The following is a 22,872-nucleotide window of genomic DNA, read 5'->3' on the forward strand; positions in this document are numbered from 1 at the left end:
TATAATTAAACACATATAAGAGATTTAGGTTAAACATTAATGATCAATAATGCCCCTGAATATATTTAATTAGCTTTAATATGACCCTTGTGAGAAATTCCAAGTTTCTTTTCCTTTCTTTTTTTCAAGATTTTATTTATTTTTTCATGAGAGACACAGAGAGAGAGAGAGTGAGGCAGAGACATAGGCAGAGGGAGAAGCAGGCTCCATGTAGGGAGTCTCATTGGGACTAGATCACAGGACCCAGGGATCATGATCTGAGCCAAAGGCAAATGTTCAACCACTGAGCCACCCAGGTACCCCAGAAATTCAAAATTTCTGACAACATTGTTGTTTCCAGATGCCCCACAAACTTCAGGGTTCCTCACTGATTCACTTTTTTCTCCAATTTGTGTCTTGTATTGTTCTACGGGCCCAGTATATCTCACTGAGTGGCACCTGTTCAACTCCTAGCAACACCTTCCAGCCTTTTGCCAGTGACAAACATCTTGACATACAAATCACATGGATTAGCTTCCAGCTAATGGAAGCTCCCAGTTTCCTCACTATATCTATGGCCTTGAAAAAGTCACATAACCTAATTATCAGCTTATTGAACATAAAATGGAGACAGCAGAATTACTCACTGATGAGGATTGGATAAAATAATCCATGTAAACTTCTTAAACCAGTACTTGCATACCTAAGAACTCAATAAGCATTTGATATGGTCATTATTAATGGGTTGAGTGAGATTTTTAATGTCTTATTTTGATGTACTTCTTCAATGTTTATAATACCTCCAAATCTCTTTTGTGTGTGAAATATTTGTGGCATCATTTTACCATGATTTACACTAAGTGTCTTAGTGAAAAGGCAATTATACTATTTTAGTAAGTTTGTAGTTAATGATTTTCTTTCATTTAATGTAAAATCTAAACATCTAAAAGATAAGACTTGGGATGCCTGGATGAATTAGTCAGTTAAGTGTCTGACTGGATTTTGGCTCAGGTCATGATCTTGGGGTTGTGAAATCAAGTTCTACGTTGGACTCTGTGCGGGGCAGGGACCTGCTTAGAATTCTTTCTCTCCCTCTGCTCCCTCTCCCCACCCTCAAATGCTACATGCACTCTCTCTTTCTCTCTCTCTCTCTCCCTCTCTCCCTCTCTCAAAAATAAATAAATAATAAAATAAGATAAAATAAAATAAAATAAAAGATGAAACTTTGGCAGTCATGAATTTTAAAATATCTTAATGTAAATGGAATGCTTAACATAAAGTATCTTGCTAAGAAAGATATATATGGCAGTAATTATCACTATGTAGCCTAAATTTAATTCCATAAGTTTCTGGGAGCGATCATGCTTCATTATAGTGCCCAGCTCAACTAGTCATATACATTTTCATCTAACATAGAGCTCGAGCTTGCTGATATAGAGTACAAAAATAACAGATCACCAAACCCACTGGGTTCCATAATTTTCTAGTCTGATGATTTGGGTTACTGTACATTTGAGCATAAAAGCTAATTGGTTTTAGGCCATCAGTGATTACAATCTAAGAACATAGGAAAAGTTTAAATAGTAGTAAAGGAAATATCAGCAAATCACAAGATTACTAGAAAAAAAAATAGTTATCAGAAGGTTGTGAATCTCAATACCAATCTGTGAGAGTAAAAGGGCACACCATAGACATTTTACAGAGAAATGAATGAGTGAACAAATTGGTGGCATTTTAAAAATGTGTCAAGTGCTAGAAATAAGTAGAACTTAAACTTCATGTAAGGAGAAATAATTAGGAAACAAAGCTTTAATATCTTAAATGAAAACAGAATATTCAGGGCTTTGTTTTATTTTAGATAAACACAGCTAAACATATCTCTATTGTTTGTAATTAGAGAAATTAAAATTTGAAAAATGATTTCGAAAATGCATCTAAAGTAGTTAATTTGACTTACAGTTGTGGGACGACACATAGAATCTAAACAAATACGGCATCTGATCTTCACCACAAAGAGTCTGTTAACTTTGTGAAATACAAACACTGTACACCAAGGTTTTGTTAAATGTTGGCTTTTTGTTACATGCTGATAACAGAGCTGGAACAAGAAATTTAAAAAATTGTTTCATATTTATATTACACAATAAATGAATGTAACATTCCAAGTCAGCTCATTGACATAATGTTATTTCCAGCTAGGGGAAGATTGTGGTTTTGAACTTGAAGCTTTATTTTTTTTTTTCTTTACAAACAAATATTAGTACAGGAAAGGGTATTGGAAGACCTAGGAACAAAAATTTTTGATGTTAACATTGATAGTCACAGCTAGGAATTTAGTTTTCTTGCCTTGTCAGTTGGCCAGCTATTCAATGCCCATGGGTATTGTCCAAATCTGGACTGAGCTATTTTAATGGAATTTCAGGGAAACCAGTAATGAATGCCTCTCCTGCGGTGTTTAAATGATGTTGTGTTCTACGTTGCTGAATCAGCACCTTTAAAATAGAATTAGAGATTGATATACTCTTTTTTGTGCAGTATCACCAGAAAAGATTTGAAATACTCGTTCATAAGTGAAAATACTTTTCTTGTAACAAACTTAAAAATCACTCCACCGCTTGTAGCATTTGGAAATTTTACTTTGAGATATTTTCTAATATCTCTTCAGTAGTGCTATCTATAACCAATTATTGTTACATTTTCTCTTATCTTTGTTATTTGTAAATATGAAAAGCTTGATTCTGTCTTCCTTCTAGGATCCCCAGCCCTGACTGGGACTGGAACAATCAATGTCATAATAGATGACGTCAATGACAATGTCCCCACTTTTGCCAGTAAAATGTATTTCACAACAATTCCTGAAGATGCACCAACTGGAACAGACGTTTTATTGGTGAATGCCTCAGATGCTGATGCATCAACAAATGCAGTTATCAGGTCAGTACATTTCCCTCTATAAATTTTGTTTTTCTCATCAAACATTAGTCTTTGGTCTAAATGAATATAATGCTTAATTTTACTATAAATTCTGTGATATTAACACATAGCCCTATTGTGGTTACCTACCGTTAAATTATCAATTATGCTTAAAATGAGTATTTAAACAATAATAATTTTATTTATTGTTCCAAAATTTTAATTAATTTTATTTATATTTTTATTATATCTCATGATTTTGTAGTTCATGTAGTCCATTTGTAGGGCAAGGTTCACAGGGAGATTCTCTGCTTCATGTGATTGACTGGTATCACTTGGTGGTATTTACCTGGTCACTGAGTGGTTTGGAGGGCTCAAGATGTCTTCACTCAATGTCTGGTGCCTTGGAGGGGATGGCTTATCTGGGCCCCTGTCTCTGATCTGTGGTTTCAGGGTTTCTCAATGTGGTTCTTTAGCAGATAGTTAAAATGCGCTACATGGTAGCTCTGGACTCCAAGAACTTCAGGTGAAAGCTTGCAGTACTCCTAAGGAAAAGGCCTGGAAGTGACATAGCATCACTTCCATAACACTTTTTTTTTTTTTTTTTTGTCAAAGCAGCCATGACCTGCCCAGATTGACTGGGAAGAGAAGTGCACATCACCTCTTGATGGGAGGAGCATCAAAAAATTTTTAACCCAACCATTAGCCCCAATAAGAATATTTATATTTTAAAAGTTTAAAAAGTTTATTTTACTCTACTTACCTCTGTTTAAAATGGAGAAGATAATATGATATCTTGTTCAGAGAGGATGTGAAAGCAGTTGGGTTGTAACATTTGGTGGATCTAATTGTGTCACATTTCCTCTAGGCCCATTCTACACTTTATGAAATGAAGATTTCTAAACTTTCCAGAGAAAAGTCTCGAAAACATAAATGTTTCATACCCAACATCACCCCTACCTTCTATAGGCTGATATTAGGTAAATTAGAGTGGGTCAGATGACTATGGGAATAGAAGAGAGAATTTGAAAGTACAGAGGAATTATTAGTCAAGGGTGGCCCATGCATGTTGATATTGTGATGATTTGGTTAGTGATTTATTTTGTTTGTTATTAAATTCCTATTTACAAAAATCACTTTGGGAAACTGGCATTCATCTCTTTCTGCTGGTAGAGATGACTGAGTTATGTAGAAGGTCTCAAGGAATTTTTCATTTAATAAACATGCATTGATATATTAGTATGACTAACAAGGCAGAGTTTCCACTTTCTTTGAGCCTTCATTCTTTTGCGGCAGATAAACAATTTAACATGACATAGATAAGACTACTTCTTATGGCAAATGCAGCCTTAAAAATAAAACAGGCTTATATAACAAAGAGTGACAGGAAACTTTTAGATATGGTTATTATGGGTGGTCTCTCTAAGGAGGTGAAATGTCAGGCTGGAGAACTGAGGAGTGGGTTGGAAGTAAGCATGGTATATTTAGGAGGCTTTATGAGTGTGAAGCACTGAGTGATAAAGGGGTCAGAGGGTGCCATACAAGGGGTGCTAGGTCATGATAAGAAATTAAGATTTTTATGTTTTAGAAGTGAGATTTTTAAATGTATTTTTATGTGAGAAATTATTGGAGTATTTCAAGCATGGACCAAGATAAACTGATCTGTTTGGACTGGATTGGAGGAGGCAGGAATATAGAAAGAAGCTATTGGGAGAGAAACCAGTGAGACCATTTAGGTACTAATTAGTATAGTGATTCAAACAAAAGATGGAGTGTCCTTGTACTAAGGTGGAGAAATGAAAATTGAGTGAATAGATTTGTAAAATATATGGTATTGTAAGTAGGAATAAAAAGAAAGAGAATAAAATCAGAGTCATCTACTAAGTTTTTGACTTAAACACCTGGACAGATGGTACCATTGTAGATAGCTCTGGAGAAGAAATATGTGTGGAAGAAACCAGAAGTTCTTATTTGAGTACAATATGACATGACTACCAGTCATTCACATAGAGATATCAGTTGAGACACTGAAGATATGAATGTGAAGCTTAAGTTAGGGTCAGGGCTGATTTTGGAATCATCAATGATGATTTAAAACCAAAGCACATTTAAAACCAAAGAAATGAATAAGAACACTTTAAGAGAGAGTATAGAGAAACAAAAGAAGGGCAAGAACTGGTTACTTGAAATTCTCTCAATGCCTGAAAGACAGGTGTAGAAGGAAGTGTCACCTAGGTAGCTGAGCAGTTCTGGCCAGAGATACAGGAAGAAATCCAGAAGAAGATGGATATTGACCTGCACTATAAGAGCAAAGGCTATGCATGAACTTCTTTCAGAAGGATGAAAACTTCCAGGAAAAGAACTGAATTCCAAGTGGCTTATACAGTCAAGTCAGTAAGGATGGGAAAAATTCCTGCCTAAAGTCATAGCGATATGCCTGTTGGGTCACTGTGCTTTTCACCACCTGGAGAGAGGCAGGTACAACTTGCCTTCTTCCTGGTATGAGCCTCAAAAGACCAGTAAATACCACTTCCTTTGCTTGTCCTACACCAAAACATAGAAATAACGGAATCCATACCCTAAGAACTAGTCTTGGCTTAGTGTTAAGAGCACCGCCTTGAGAATGAAGCTGTGTAGAATTGCATCCTGACTCTACTATTAATTGCAGCACAGCCTATTTAACATTTCTGAGCATTTCTTTTCTTTCTTCTTTTTTTAAAGATTTTATTTATTCATTTGACAGTGAGGGAGAGAGAGCACAAACAGGGGGAGCAGCTGGGACAGCAAGAAGCAAGGGCTTCTGCTAAGCTGGAAGCCCAATGTGGGACTCGATCCCAGGACTCTGGGATCATGACCTGACCTGAGGGCCAGGCACTTAACTGACTTGGCCACTCAGGTGCCCCTGAGCATCAGTTTTCTTATCAATGAAATAGGTATACTAAATAATACGACTGACTTGATAGAATTATTGTGAAGACAAATAAAACACATAAGTGAACTTCTTAAGATTAAATAGTGCCTAGAACAAAAAATACTCAATATCCATCAACCCGTACTGTTCTAAGTATGCAAAGAACTTTTCCCTTTGCCTGTCAATCTGTTAGTGGTCAGTAAGTTTCTGACAATTTTGGAAGAGATGTCTCCTGTCCATTGTAGTGTTTTGGTCTAGTAAATCTTTATCTGCCATGCCAAAGAGTCTAAAGATAATATGTAGACAATCACCAATCAGTAGCAGAACAGTATCCGTGTCTGAGAAGTTTCATTTGCTGAAACAATCATGAAGCCTCATGTTTACACAGTTGATGAGGAATGCAATGAGGCTCTGCTGTCTTCTGGTGTGCGTCAAAGTTTCACTGAGAAATGTGACCCTATGTCACATGGTGAGCAATGGTGATCACTGTAAAGTTGGTCTAGAAAATCCTGTCCAGAATGTTTTATACAGTTGTACTGGTAGCTTTGAAATGATTGTTTTGATTTGAGAGTATGTGTTTTGGTTGTTTGGTTGACTGGTTACATTTTCTTCTTCCTTTAATGTCAAAGAATTAACCTTGTGCTTTTACATTCACTAAGATCTATAAAGTACATCTGTAAAAATCTTTAAATGATGACATTGACTGTCATAGAGTCAGATAATATAGAAATGGAAGCTATTTTTATCTTGTAAAAATAATTAAATCCATTATCTTAAGATAGACAATTCCTATAGCTTAGATTTAAAATATTTTCATAGATAAAATAATTATACCAGCCTAAATCTTATTTACTCTGTCCTCATATCTTTTTAATGAAATAAAATAGATTTTTCTATTAAGTGTCAATCGTGCCTTACTAATCATGGAATCCAAGAGAAATCTGTTCTCCAGATTGATAGAGCTGTTTTATATTGCTTATTTAAATATCACACATGTAAGTCATTTACCCAACTACTAATGGGCTCTCTGATGTGATGTGATGTGATGGGCACAACCCGTTACTTGTCATATAATTTGTTAATTTTCCCTTATGGTCTACCTTAGTCTTGTACATAGCAGTCACCCAACAAATATTTATTTATATTTTTCTTTCTACCCATTTGATCAAGCTATACATTTTGATGGGTGGTGCATTTACTTTGAGTTATATACTTTATTTCATTTTTAGTGTTTTCCAATCTAGTAAACTAGCCTGTATTAATTCCTAGTCTGTTTTTTTTTTCAGATTTTACTTATTTATTCTTAAGAGACACACAAAGAGAGAGAGAGAGGGAGAGGCAGAGACACAGGCAGAGGGAGAAGCAGGCTCCATTGCAGGGAGCCTGATGTGGGACTCGATCCCTGGTCTCCAGGTTCAGGCCCTGGGCTGAAGGCGACACTAAACCACTGAGCCACCCAGGCTGCCCCAATTTCTAGTCTTTATCTGGTTTATATATTTGCTTCCCAGACAGACATCCATCCCAGAAGTTAGCTTTTGAGGATGCGTATCCCTTTTTTTCCCAACCAGTCCAAATCTCCATTTAAATCTCACCTCTAACTTTCATTGGAGAAACTCATGAAACTATGTTGATAGGGTCAACATTCAAAGGCAGATCCCTAAAAAAACAAACAAAACAAAACAAAACAAAACAAAACAAAAAACAAAAACAAAAACAAAAAAAAAAAAAACAAAGGCAGATCCCTTACCTTACTCTCTGTTCGAATCCCATCCTATCTAATTTCCTCCAAATCTTTATTTAACAGTTTTTGCATTTCTCTCTTGGACCTTCAAATCTTCTCTGTTCCCTGGATCATGTATTGACCTCTATGGAAATGTTGAGAATATCTAATAACTGATATTGAATGCTAATTCCTTTATTTATCTACCATGACCTAGAAAAATCACGTTTGTGCCTCTAAGGCTCAGTATATCCATCAGTAAAAGTAGAGATAGGAACTATTACTTTATAATTTGTGAGAGTTAAATATATATGATCACCTATTATGTGTGAAGTAGTATATATGCAATCAGTTAAGAAGCATAAATGTCCCTAATACAATTATCAGGACACAAAAGTCACTAAATTGGTGCTAATTTTTTCCTTTTTATTCTTATGTCTATTTTATTCCTAATATATTCTTACATGCACGATGTCTGCAATATAGAAGTGACTGACAAATAAATGCATTGAATGAATGATTCCAATATTCTTAGAACTGTTGTTTTTACTTATGTGTTTTTTTTTTTTACACTACATTTTTAGGAGAGTGGGTCACTTCCTCACAGTTTTCCCTAACCATTTATTCTTGAAAATGTTTCAATCTGATTTTCTCCTTCATTGCTTTATTTAAAAAAGAATCTATCCAAAGATTCTTCTGAAATTTACCCAGTCCATTGATTTTTCTGAGTCTTTATTTTCCTTTGCCTTTTGCAATATTTGCACTACAGGTCGTCCTCTCTCTTGGCATTTGTTTTTTCCTGCTCAATGTCTATTTAAATGTTATCTCTTGTTTCTCACTCTGCATCTCTACCACATTTTCTAATTCACTTTCTGATCTCCTCTCTTTACAAAATAATTTGGATATTCCCCACAATGTTTTTTCTCAGTCCTCTGTGCCCTCCCCTTTTTGTATGTGAGAGCAAGAGAGAATAATCAATTTTCACAGTTGCAAGCACCCAGAAAACTATGCAGAAGACTCTAATCTGTGTTCTCCATCTGACTCCATCCCCAAATTCCCTGTCTATATTTATAACTCTGTAGTGGACACCCCTACCTGGAGGTCCTGTTGGCATCAGAAGCACAACATATCAGAAACTCCTAACTTTTCTTGTTTCTCATCTTGGCATTCTGCTTTCTTTTAATGGCGTTGCCTTGCTTTCTTCATCCACGTTTGCTAGCCAAGGGTCATTCTCTCCCTCTATACTCAGTCAATGGACAAGTTCTCATGTTTCTTCTTTACTAATGCCTCTGGCACCCATTCTTTTCTGTGCATCCTTCTTGCCAAGATTTTAGTTCAGTCCACAATTACATCATGCCTGGACTATTACAATAAAACTTAACTTTCTTCTCTGACTCTGGTTTCTAATCCCTCCAATCTGTATACCACACTGTACTGTATAATCTTGGAGTCCTCACTATGGCCCAGGCACTTTATGTTCTGAGGACTTGGGCCCTCTAGCTACCACAAGGAGAACAGTTCAGTACAGGACATAATTTTGTAATCTTGTAATTATAGTACTCTGCTGACAAGTAGAGTTTAAGTACAGAATGGATGGAGAGGACGGCATACTTGTTGCTATCTGAAGAAATCAGTAGAAGCCTCAAGTAGTTAATGATTTTTAGAAAGACTGAGAAGTAGTTTGTCAACCAATAAGGGATGAAGGACCTTCTAGGCAAAGACAATAACAGGTACAAGGGCAAAGAGCTCTGCAGAAGCAGTGTCTGAGAAGCAAAGCTGTTGTGTCTGGTTAAGAATGGGCCTTGTAGACCAAATGAGAAAATCACACTTCTGTCTGCATCTAACGGGAGAAACAACTGAAGTGTTGAAGCTGAGCAATAACATGAATAGTCTACATTTTATGATGATTTATCTCTCAGTGTTGTAGGAAATAATCTGGATGAAGTAAAGCCTGGGTCAGTGAATGAAAGAGCAATGGCAGTAATATGAACCAGCTTGGGCATTCAGGGGCTCAGCCTTAACAATGATACTCTTTTCCTCAAAATCTTTCAACTTCCAGTTTGTCCATGGCATAATGCCCAGTCTCCATATTCCAGTCACTCCATAAATGGCCCCAGCATCTTCCCCAGCTTTTTCTGCCCAAATCCTCAACATATAGCCAAACTTTCAGGCTCACTGGATTACTTTCTGCTCCTGGGAAAGGAATCTGTGTTTTCTCAAGCTTTATGGTTTTGTTCAAATTATTCTTTATCCTAAACCAAGGTTCTGCAAGCTGCAGTCTGCAGGCTAGATTCGGCCCAGTGCCTGCATTTGTAAATAAAGTCATTTTGGAATATAGCCATGCCCATTCACATCCGTATTGTCTATGGCTGTTTTTGTACTGCAGTGGCAAGTTGAGTATTTCAGCGGAGCTCTTAATGATTTTCCAAAGCCATATTTACTAACACTGGCCTTTCCAGAGAAAATCTGCTGACTCCTAACTTGGAACACCTTTCTCCCTTTTCACTACTATTGTAAGATGGGTAGCCCCTTTAAAAATCAGCTTAAATTTAGCCTTCCTCAAGGATGGCTTTCTTTTAATCATTTCACTCAAAAGCGGCCTCTTTGGCTTTTGGATACCTAGAGCAATGCTTCTGAAAGGTAACACTGAATGGTAATTCATAACACTTAAGTGTAACTGCCTGGTCTTGTGCTTAATTTTCTATCTCTCTTTCTTCCATTCCTAATGTAGTCTTGGAGACAGGATTTTTAGCTTCTAATTCATGTCTCTGTTAGTCCGCCTATCCATTAAACTAAGTAAGTAGATGGATTATAATATATTATAAATGATAGATTATTAAATTACAACTACATATATGTATATGCTGTTACATGTGTAAACCTGGATTTCAATTCTTATCATGTACCAATTCCAATTGCAAGTGCATATCATACATTTAATATTCAAAACCACCATGTGAAAGGAATGCATAGGGCAGCCCCGGTGGCGCAGCGGTTTAGCGCCGCCTGCAGCCTGGGGCGTGATCCTGGAGACCCTGGATCGAGTCCCACGTCAGGCTCTCTGTGTGGTGCCTGCTTCTTCCTCTGCCTGTGTCTCTGCCTCTCTCTCTCTCTGTCTCTATGAATAAATAAAATAAAATCTTTAAAAAAAATTAAAGAAATAAAGTTTTTAAAAAAAAGAAAGGAATGCATATGTGATTCACACTTTACAGGTGGAAAGAAAAGGCTTAGAAAGGTTTAGGCATTTTATGAATTTGAGTGTTATGAGTGAGGTAAAAATTCATACCCAAGTGAATGGTGTTTCAAAGTGCCGTCTCTTAACTATTACTAAATTATCATAGTCTAGTAACATACAGCACAGGCTTTACTATCCTAGTAGATCTCAGAGAAAGGCAAACAAGGTTAAATCAAACTGGGATATTTTAGCTTTACAAGGGCAAAAATGATTGATTTAGATTGTAGAGAACAATGATGTCAATGTATGCCAATAATTTGTAACAGTACTTTCTTATTCATGAATCAGCAAATAACTAACACATTTGTTGATTTGCATTGAACCAAATCAATGTAAACCAATTCTATATTGACACATCTTAAACAAGGAGAGTCCCCTTTGGCCTTAGCAAACAGTTACAGCATTTCATGTCTCAGTTCAGGCTGATTTTTACCTTCTTTATATTGTAGTATAATGAAATAAGTGTGTGTTGAAGTCATAAAGATGGAAGTTCAAACCCTAGATTTAGGGGATCCCTGGGTGGCTCAGTGGTTTAGTGCCTGCCTTCGGCCCAGGGCATAATCCAGGAGTCCCAGGATCGAGTCCCAGGATCGAGTCCCAGGATCGAGTCCCACGTCGGGCTCCCTGCGGGGGGCCTGCTTCTCCCTCTGCCTGTGCCTCTGCCTCTCTCACTCTCTCTCTCTCTCTCTCTCTCTCTCTGTCTTTCTGAATAAATAAATAAAATCTTTAAAAAAAAAAACCTCTAGATTTACCATTTATAGATGGTATGCTTTGTTGTGCAACTACATTAGTCTCTTAGATTCAGATTCCTCATCTAATAAAAATCCAAAACACAACCAAAGAGTCAGGATTGCTTTGAAGTTAAATGAGAGCATATAAAAAAAAAAAATGCCTTGTAGTGTGTTCAGCACATATTAAAAGCCCAGTAAGAGGGATGCCTGGGTGGCTCAGTGATTGAGGGTCTGCCTTTGGCTCAGGGCGTGATCCCGGGGTTCCAGGATCAAGTCCCACATTGGGCTCCTTGCAGGGAGCCTACATCTCCTTCTGCCTATGTCTCTGCCTCTCTCTGTGTCTCATGAGTAAATAAAGTCTTTAAAAAAAAGGAACACAGTAAGATACTACAAATCTTTAAAGACCATCATAGATGTTTAGGTGTTAAAAAGATAGCACAAAACCCAATCTAATAGAGTTTATACCCCAAAGAAATTAATATGGACAAAAAAAAAAAAAAAAAGCAGGAAAGATCAACCTGAAAGGTTGAGAACCAAACCAAGACTTAAGTGATAGAGGAAAGGCAAACCTGAGCATATTATTTTCATTGTTTATCCATTGTGTCCCTTCTACGTTTGTCTGTGTCTGTGTGTGTATATTTTAACTTATAAGTATAAATTGCGCAATGCTGGTGTTTCACTGCTGTAATGAGACATTACAGAACACTTCATATTTAAAATTAACTTTTGATATACTTCAGAATCAGGTAAAGTCTAGAAAAAAATCACATATTAACATGATTTTATTCTTTAACGTTCAAGAATAATAAAGATGTTAATTACTTTTAAACAGTCATATGGTCCATCGCATGTATAATAGCATAAAATAAAGAATAAGAATTTATAGCACAAGATTTCATTATGAACTATTTCATTAAATCGGTACCAGAACTCACATCATTTGCCTTTCAAAACATTGTTCTTTCTTTTCATATACAAAAATCCAAATCTAAATTTGCATGCATCTTTCATCACTTTAATTTTATTTTTATTTGTGAATGATTGCAGGAATATTTAATTGACCCCTGATCTTTCCTGTTAAAAGGCTGTAAAAAAAATCTGTGATGCTGTGAATTACTCTTTTTTCCCCATTAAATTATTTGGTAATTTCTACATCCAATGATAGAAACAAGGTTTCCCAGAATAAAATCACACAATTCTCAGAATTCAGGTTCTTACAGAATTTATTGAATAGGTAAAGCAATTTGATTATCTCATGAGTCCTGAATTTCTAACTTTAAGAGTTCAATTACAAATCACTGATATTTTTATTTTGATAAAGGGGCTAGAAATTTGGTGTGTAAGGACAGTAATTATACAGTATAAAGAGTCACTGCTGGTCCTGGAGATGCTATTCTCATTTACTCCTGATCCTGACATGTGAGTGTGCCAAAAAGTCTTAAAAATCTGAGTGATATAAAAAAAATCTGAGTGATATCAAGTGGTTTATAAATACTGAAGTCATCTCTCAGCCAAAACTCCCTGTCTACTTCTTTTATTCTATTTTGCTATCGTTTTATAGGAATTATATTTTTTAAAAATATCAGCTCTCCAACTGTTCATTATTTCTCTAAAAAAAGGTTGAAAATGCTGAAATGTTTGTTTTAAACTGTGAGCTTAATGGGAGGAATGCACACACCACTTTATGCAACATGGGGCTTTTTCTACTGTCTATTAGTTACTTTCAGTTGCTTTGTTTTCATGGGCACAAACCAAACTATCGAAACACACAGTTAATTCCAACAAGGGTATTTCTTTGTTCACATAAAGAGGAAACCTTTTAAAGACATCCATTCCCTTGCACCCTCCAACCTTAAAAACAATGGACCACAGCCAGTTTCTGAACCTTCAAGCTTAGCTACTTCTTTTCTAGTTGATCTTTGAGGAATGCACAGATAGCTTTCCCCTTCATAAAGAAGAGAGAAGCTATTCTCAGTGGAAACTCCTGCTCATTAACCAATCTGGTTAGCATCAGAATATCCATGAAAATGTCATACCTCTCCTGACAACAAGAAAGAAAAGCATAGCCATATGAGGAATGACAAATGAGAGAATTAGTAAGTAGGAATGTCTTTGTATAAATAATCTGTTCTTTCGTTGTTCTGGGTAGTCGATGGATGTCAAATACGGTGTTATTTCTTTAAAAAATAAGAAGTCCAACTGATCTCTGGTTTACTATGGTGCACAACAGAAAAATAATTTTTAGATTCATTTAACAGATGTTCATCTGTGATCCTGGCCACTAACCACAATATTAGAGCAAGGTTCTGATTTATGCTTTCAGGTTCACTTATTTATAACACAGTCATCTTCTGGGTATACTTTGGGGCCTTGTATGATCCAAGAAATCCGTAGAACTTGTGAGGACCTGCTTGAGCTCATTGGATATTTCACAGTAAAGATTGTCAATGTGATGCCCTCATAAAATTTGAAAGATTTCTCTTCTAGCCATATTCTTTGTGTGATCATACTTCTAGTGATTTTGTTTTATATTTCTGTCTCAGTTTTTTTTTTTTATTTTAGTGAATAGATGCTACAACATGATAACCAGAAAAAATATCCCCATCTCTGCTCTCTTTAGTTATAGGATCATTGGTGGAAATTCTCAGTTCACCATCAACCCATCCACGGGACAAATCATCACAAGTGCATTGCTAGACAGGGAAACAAAAGAGAATTATACTCTAGTTGTGGTTTCCAGTGATGCCGGATCCCCAGAGCCTCTTTCCAGTTCCACGAGTGTGCTCGTCACTGTGACTGATGTCAATGACAATCCACCAAGATTTCAACATCACCCATATGTCACTCACATCCCGTCGCCTACTCCTCCAGGTAATCAAGCCAACTCTGAGGTCTCATGGATAAATGCAAACTATACATTGGGCATTTTCTATAAGTATATTTCTGTTACTTTTATGTGAACATTTCTGATCTAGCTTAGATTTGCAAATCCTCTAAAATTCAACTTGTTTTGACTAATGAAATTGCAGGAATGTTGAATCTCATAAATTAATTCTTTTATCCTAGAACAATTGTGCTTAAGATTTTATAATTGCCACATCTTTCCTCATACTACTTCTTAATACTACTTTAATATTTTCAAGTGATTAAAATAGTCACTTCTGAGTCAAGAAGGGTTCTGCCCGGAGACATAATTTGTTTGTAAATTGCCTGAGAGGAGGGACATTGTTTCTTTGTTCTTTTTCTTTTCTTTTTCTTTTTTTTTTTTTTAAGATTTTATTTATTTATTAATGAGAGACACTGCTTGCTTTATTCACTGCTGAGCCACTCGGGCATCCCTGCATTTCTCTTTCTTCATTTCAATTTAGATTGGTTTCATTTTCTTGTTTGTAAAGAAGACAACCTCCCTTAAGAACTGCACAAATAGGACAGCCCCGGTGGCTCAGCAGTTTAGCGCCGCCTTCAGCCCAGGGTATGATCCTGGAGACCCGGGATCGAGTCCCATGTCGGGCTCCCTGCATGGAGCCTGCTTCTCCCTCTGCATGTGTCTCTGCCTCCCTCTCTCTCTCATGAATAAATAAAATCTTAAAAAAAAAAAAAAGAACTGCACAAATAATCTGCCATTTGTAATCTTTGAGATGCATTTCAAACTAGAAAATGTACAAATATAGGCCAAATTAATTTGATTTGCCTTGCTCTAAAATGTTTTTAATTAGAAGAAAAAGTATATGGATCCAGGATTTCTCCCCTCAGTGATCTTTGATCTTATATTCACTTGAGAATGTCAAATTGATACCAAAGTATAAAATGCATAATTTTTGTGCCAACTTTTTATCAAAAGGAAATGTCAATATCAAAGTCATAAATCTTTGATGAAGGCCTTTAGCTGAAATGATGCTGACAGACATGATTCTAATTACATCCAATGTGTGGTGATGCAATATAGCATCCCCTATAAAAAGTGAGTATGTAATGCTTATGCATCTTTTCCTCATTAGACTTATTATAATTGATCAGGATCACTGGCCTTAATAAAAGACTTTTCACTTTTGTCACAAACTTTACTGCAGGGGTATGTGTGCAGGTTTGGAAAAAGTTTCTGAACCACTATATCAAAAACATGTCCTTATGGCAGTTTTTCTGCATATTCCTGGTACAATCTGTTCCATTGGCATTCATCCCAAGCACTAACTTTTGGAATCCAAATTGAGTCCAGTCTTCCTCAGTTCTTATTTCATACTACTTTATAATTGCTCTAATTGATTTATCTAATTGATTTATTATCTCCTTGTGATAATAGCTCACAAATGTTGCTAAGAAACAGTGGATATAAAGAATCGAAATAATATTTTAAAACATATTAAAAATTTTGTTGACATGATTACCTGTGTGGCAATTCAACAAGGTTTTAAGACAATATAGAGCAATTATCTTTTTTTCATTGGGTAGAGACAGAGCTTTTAGCAGAGCTCATGTAGTATCATATTTGTTGGAAGTTGTGTTATGTACAGATTTTCCTCCTAGGAACTATAATTCTGAATGATTAGCCATTGCTCTTCCCTGTGCTTCTCTCAAAGGCATACTGAAAAATATTAAATCCAGTAGACCATATGGGTTTTAGTTAGAAAATGGAAGGTCAGTCCCTGAAGACTACCTTTAAGTAGATCTGACTTGGGAATTTCAGAGATAATATAGGAATTACTATTCTCCCCCAGTAATCATGAGAAAGTAAAGTGATATTAGGGAGCAACATAATATTTTGTATACATTAATCTACTAGCAAATATTTTATTTGGGTTTCATGTGATTATAACTGCACACTCCCTCTTTTATAGGTTCCTTCGTCTTTGCAGTTACAGTCACAGATGCTGATATTGGACCCAATTCTGAACTGCATTACTCTCTCTCGGGTAGAAACTCTGAAAAATTTCACATTGACCCACTGAGAGGAGCTATTATGGCAGCTGGACCACTAAATGGGGCTTCGGAAGTGACATTTTCTGTACATGTAAAAGATGGTGGCTCATTTCCAAAGACAGATTCTACCACAGTGACTGTTAGATTTGTGAACAAGGCAGATTTCCCTAAAGTCAGAGCCAAAGAACAGACTTTCATGTTTCCTGAAAACCAGCCAGTCGGCACTCTTGTCACCACCATTACAGGGTCCTCCTTGAGAGGAGAACCTTTGTCCTATTATATTGCAAGTGGGAACCTTGGCAGTACATTCCAAATCGATCAATTAACAGGGCAAGTGTCCATTAGTCAACCTCTGGATTTTGAAAAGATACAAAAATATGTCATATGGATAGAGGCCAGGGATGGAGGTTTCCCTCCTTTATCCTCTTATGAGAAACTTGATCTAACAGTCCTAGATGTCAATGATAATTCCCCTATTTTTAAGGAAGATCCATTTGTGTCTGAAATATTGGAAAACCTTTCTCCTCGCAAAATACTTACTGTTTCAGCAATGGATAAGGACAGTGGACCCAATGGACAGTTAGATTATGAAATTGTTAATGGCAACAAAGAACATAGTTTCACTATTAATCATGCCACAGGTGAAATTAGAAGCATTCGGCCGTTAGACAGGGAAAAAGTATCACAGTATGTGCTTACCATAAAGTCCTCAGACAAAGGCTCTCCTTCTCAGAGTACCTCAGTAAAAGTTATCATTAACATCTTGGATGAAAATGATAATGCCCCTAGGTTTTCTCAAATATTCAGTGCCTACGTTCCTGAAAATTCCCCTTTAGGATACACAGTTACACGTGTCACAACTTCCGATGAAGACATTGGTATAAATGCAATTAGTAGATATTCCATAATGGATACAAGTCTTCCATTTACAATTAATCCCAGCACAGGGGATATTGTAATTAGTAGACCTTTAAACAGAGAAGATACGGACCGCTACCGAATCCGAGTTTCTGCACATGATTCTGGGTGGACCGTAAGTACAGACGTCACAATATTTGTGACGGATGTCAATGACAATGCTCCAAGATTTAGCAGACCCTCCTATTATTTAGATTGCCCTGAACTTACTGAAATTGGCTCCAAAGTGACTCAGGTATCTGCAACAGATCCTGATGAGGGATCAAATGGACAGGTGTTTTATTTTATAAAATCTCAGTCAGAGTATTTCAGGATTAATGCCACCACAGGAGAGATTTTCAATAAACAGGTCTTAAAATACCAGAATGTCAGTGGCTTCAGTAATGTGAACATCAACAGACATAGTTTTATAGTGACATCTTCAGATCGAGGTAATCCTTCATTACTAAGTGAGACAACAGTTACCATCAACACGGTGGACAGTAATGACAATGCGCCACAATTTCTCAAAACTAAATATTTCACTCCAGTCACCAAAAATGTTAAAGTTGGTACTAAGTTAATCAAAGTTACTGCAGTAGATGATAGAGATTTTGGACTGAATTCTGAAGTGGAATATTTAATTTCTAATGAAAATCATTTCGGAAAATTTAAGTTGGACAATGGTACAGGGTGGATTTCAGTAGCATCTTCCCTGATATCTGACTTAAATCAAAACTTTTTGATCACTGTCACTGCAAGAGATAAAGGAAACCCTCCACTATCATCCCAAGCAACTGTTCAAATAATTGTCACCGAGGAAAACTACCATACGCCTGAATTCTCCCAAAGTCACATGAGTGCAACCATCCCCGAAAGCCACAGTATCGGGGCCATTGTCAGAACTGTTTCTGCAAGAGACAGAGATGCAGCTATGAATGGCTTAATTAGATACAGTATTTCTTCAGGAAATGAAGAAGGCATTTTTGCAATCAATTCCTCCACAGGTATATTAACACTAGCCAAAGCTCTTGATTATGAATTATGCCAGAAACATGAAATGACTATTAGTGCAACAGATGGAGGATGGGTTGCAAGAACGGGTTACTGCAGTGTGACTGTAAATGTGATTGATGTGAATGACAATTCTCCAGTATTCTTCCCTGATGAATATTTCCCTACTGTTTTGGAAAATGCCCCAAGTGGAACAACTGTCATCCACCTAAATGCAACAGATGCTGACTCTGGAACCAATGCTGTGATCGCATACACCGTTCAGTCATCTGACAGTGACCTCTTTGTCATTGACCCGAACACAGGAGTCATTACCACTCAAGGGTTCTTGGATTTTGAAACCAAGCAGAGCTACCATCTTACTGTGAAAGCCTTCAATGTCCCTGATGAAGAAAGGTGCAGTTTTGCCACTATTAATATACAATTAAAAGGGACAAATGAATATGTGCCTCGCTTTGTTTCCAAACTCTACTATTTTGAAATCTCAGAAGCAGCTCCCAAAGGTACTATTGTCGGAGAAGTATTTGCCAGTGACCGTGATTTGGGCGCTGACGGGGAGGTACACTATTTGATTTTTGGTAACAGTAGAAAGAAGGGTTTCCAGATCAATAAGAAGACTGGCCAAATTTATGTTTCTGGACTTCTTGATAGGGAGAAAGAAGAAAGGGTATCTTTGAAGGTATTGGCCAAGAATTTTGGCAGCATTAGGGGTGCAGATATCGATGAGGTCATCGTAAATGTCACTGTGCTTGATGCCAATGACCCACCCATTTTTAGTCTAAACATCTACAGTGTTCAGATCAGTGAAGGGGTCCCAACTGGAACTCATGTGACATTTGTCAGTGCCTTTGACTCAGACTCTGTCCCCAGCTGGAGCAGGTTTTCTTATTTCATTGGATCAGGGAATGAAAATGGTGCCTTTTCCATTAATCCACAGACAGGACAGATCACTGTCACTGCAGAATTGGATAGAGAAACCCTCCCTATCTACAATCTCACAGTTTTGGCTGTTGATTCAGGGACCCCCTCAGCTACAGGGAGTGCCTCCCTGTTAGTTACCCTAGAAGATATAAATGATAATGGACCCATGCTGACTGTCAGCGAAGGCGAAGTTATGGAAAACAAACGCCCAGGAACTCTGGTGATGACCCTTCAGTCCACCGATCCCGATCTCCCTCCAAATCAAGGCCCCTTTACCTATTACTTGCTGAGCACAGGTCCCGCCACTAATTATTTTAGTCTGAACACTGCAGGAGTTCTGAGCACAACCAGAGAGATTGACAGAGAACAGATTGCAGACTTCTATCTGTCTGTGATCACTAGGGATTCTGGTGTTCCTCAAATGTCTTCCACAGGAACTGTGCATATCACAGTTATAGACCAAAATGATAATCCTTCACAGTCTCGGACTGTGGAGATATTTGTTAATTATTATGGCAATTTGTTTCCTGGTGGGATTCTAGGTTCTGTGAAGCCACAGGATCCGGATGTGTTAGACACCTTCCACTGCTCCCTTACTTCGGGAGTTACAAGCCTGTTCAGTATTCCAAGGGGTACTTGTGATCTAAATTCACAGCCGCGATCAACAGATGGCACATTTGATCTCACTGTCCTTAGCAATGATGGAGTTCACAGCACAGTCACGAGCAATATCCGAGTTTTCTTTGCTGGATTTTCTAATGCCACAGTGGATAACAGCATCCTACTGCGTCTCAGTGTTCCAACAGTAAAGGACTTTTTGACTAACCACTACCTTCATTTTCTACGCATTGCCAGCTCCCAGCTGACAGGCCTAGGGACTGCTGTGCAACTTTATGGTGCATATGAAGAGAACAATAAAACGTTTCTTTTAGCAGCTGTAAGCGAAACAATAATCAATATGTGAATCCCAGTGGTGTAGCTACCTTTTTTGAAAGCATCAAAGAGATCCTCCTCCGGCAGAGCGGAGTAAAGGTAGAATCCGTGGATCATGACTCATGTATTCATGGCCCATGTCAGAATGGAGGGAGCTGTATAAGGAGATTGGCTGTGAGCTCTGTATTAAAGAGCCACGAGAGTCTTCCCGTCATCACTGTGGCAAATGAACCTCTGCAGCCTTTCTTATGCAAGTGCCTGCCAGGTTATGCTGGTAGCTGGTGTGAAATAGATATAGATGAATGCCTTCCATCCCCTTGCCACAATGGTGGGACCTGTCACAATTTAGTAGGAGGATTTTCCTGCAGCTGTCCAGATGGCTTCACTGGCAGGGCCTGTGAGAGAGATATCAATGAGTGCCTGCCCGGTCCATGCAAGAACGGTGCTGTCTGCCAAAATGTTCCAGGAAGCTTCAACTGTGTTTGCAAAACTGGATACACAGGTAGGACAATGTTTGGCTCTTTCCCTAAGATTTGAGTCATGTCGAGTATAATAGAGAGCAGTGAATTTTGTCATTTTAAAGTGATTTTTCCCAAAAAATGGGCATAATCATGGTAAACGCTTTAAGCACTTACTGTTGGCCAACGCTGTTCTGAGCACTTTACCCTTATTTATTTTATTTACTTCTCACAAGAAATCTATGAGGTTGGGATAATTATTTTTCAGTTTGAACAAATAAGGAAAGTTGAAGTAGAGAGAAGGTAAGTTTTCTAAGGTGACCCAGATTTGTCACAGAGACAGGTGGTAAGCCTACATGGTTATTTCCAGACTTTGAGGTCTTAGTCAAACTCCTAATGGTCTTATTTAAGAACGAGGAGAATACAATATTTTCAAATAAGAGTGTTCTAAAGTTTAAAGGACATAATATATTTAAAGCATAAGACCCGGACCATTTTGTGTCCTAAATAACTATTAACAATTATTGCTGTTTGACTCTTCTATCATCACCATGTTTTAAAATCACTGCCATCATTATTATTGAAGTTTGATCCACACTGTCTTGAAAAATGAGCAAAAGAGGTGGGGTTTTTTTGTTTTTGTTTTAATTAGTTTTCTTGAACTTCTTTTTTTTTCAAGATTTTATTTATTTATTTATGAGAGACACAGAATGAGAGAGAGAGAGGCAGAGACATAGGCAGAGGGAGAAGCAGGCTCCATGCAGGGAGCCTGATGTGGGACTCGATCCCGGATCTCCAGGATCAGGCCCTGGGCTGAAGGCGGCGCTAAAACACTAAGCCACCGGGGCTGCCCAAAAGCAGTTTTTTTTAAGATTTAAGTTAAAATGCCTTGTATTTCTATCAGGTAGAAAGCATAATAGCTGACTTCTCTCATAAGCCACAACAAAATGGAAGCATAATTACCTTGACATTTTAGAAGCATGATAAAACATAGAGCAGCAAATATGTTCTGCTTGTCTTTGACATCTTGTAAGATATGATGTATAAATTACATGTCTCCATCAGTGTCTAGATCTATCTATCTATCTATCTATCCATCTATCTAATATCTATCCTATCTATTAGCTGATGGTTTGTTGGTGCACCTTCAAATATGTATAAATATTATGTTGTTTTTTTTAAAGAATCATTTATTTATTTATGATAGACATAGAGTGAGAGAGAGAGAGAGAGAGAGAGAGGCAGAGACACAGGCAGAGGGAGGAGCAGGTTCCATGCCGGGAGCCCGATGTGGGACTCGATCCCGGGACTCCAGGATCGCGCCCTGGGCCAAAGGCAGACGCTAAACCGCGGAGCCACCCAGGGATCCCCAAATATTATGTTGTTAATAAATTTGAGGAGAGAAAAAGTCTCTCCTGTAATTTGCACGCTATACAGTGTTAGGTCATATATATTACATTGGATAGCTTTACAGTGTTTATAAACACAATATAAAGTACCAGTGAGGTAGGTAAAACCAGGACATATTTTTTATTTGTAATATTTTGAATTTTGCAGAATAATATTTCAAAAGAAGTTTTTATAAGAAAATACATTTAGCTATTTTATATATATATATATATTATTATATTTTTAAAAGATTTATTTATGTATTTGAGAGAAAGAGAGAGGTAGAGAGAAAAAGAGACAGCACGTGAGCATGGGGTGGGTAGGGAAGGAGCAGAGAGAGAATCTTCAAGCAGATTCCCTGTTGAGTGTAGAGGCTCACCCAGGGCTCGATCCCATGAGATCATGACTTGAGCTGAAACCAAGAGCTGGATGCTTAACCAACTATGCCACACAGGCACCCCTAGTTATTATATTTTTTAAAAGGTGCCCATCATGTATATACTTATGGTTTCATATTTGAAGAATTAAATTGTTTGATGGCGACATAAAGCAAGTTTGAATAAGTCAAAGCAGAACACACAAGCTTTGCCTACTGATAATAACCTTGAAATACAAGTGAAGAAAAGGGGCAGAAATAATATACAATTAAAAGAATCAAAGGACTTTATGGTTTTTGATTTAGCTATAGCTTTTGGGAAGTCATTTAACCTTGCTGACCTTCAATTTCTTCATCTGCAAAGTGAAAATAGTCATACTTACTTATCTTTTAGGTTTGTTGTAATAAATAAAGATAATGCTTGTAAAACACCTACCGGAGTTCAATCAGTACCCATGCAAATTAAGAGTATTAGTAG

The 22,872-nt window shown here is 37.2% G+C and overlaps 1 protein-coding gene across 1 annotated transcript in view; it reads left to right on the forward strand.

Annotated features, from left to right (window-relative positions):
• The window catches only part of FAT4 (FAT atypical cadherin 4), a 174,143-nt gene that overhangs the window by 115,610 nt on the left and 35,661 nt on the right, over positions 1-22,872 (forward strand). Inside the window, 4 exon segments of the mRNA XM_041758576.1 lie at positions 2,733-2,913; positions 14,110-14,360; positions 16,325-20,173; positions 20,176-20,673. Coding sequence (XP_041614510.1) covers positions 2,733-2,913; positions 14,110-14,360; positions 16,325-20,173; positions 20,176-20,673 — 4,779 coding nt within the window.

This window comes from Vulpes lagopus, chromosome 6 (genome assembly GCF_018345385.1).
Source record: "Vulpes lagopus strain Blue_001 chromosome 6, ASM1834538v1, whole genome shotgun sequence".
Taxonomy (NCBI): Eukaryota; Metazoa; Chordata; class Mammalia; order Carnivora; family Canidae; genus Vulpes; species Vulpes lagopus.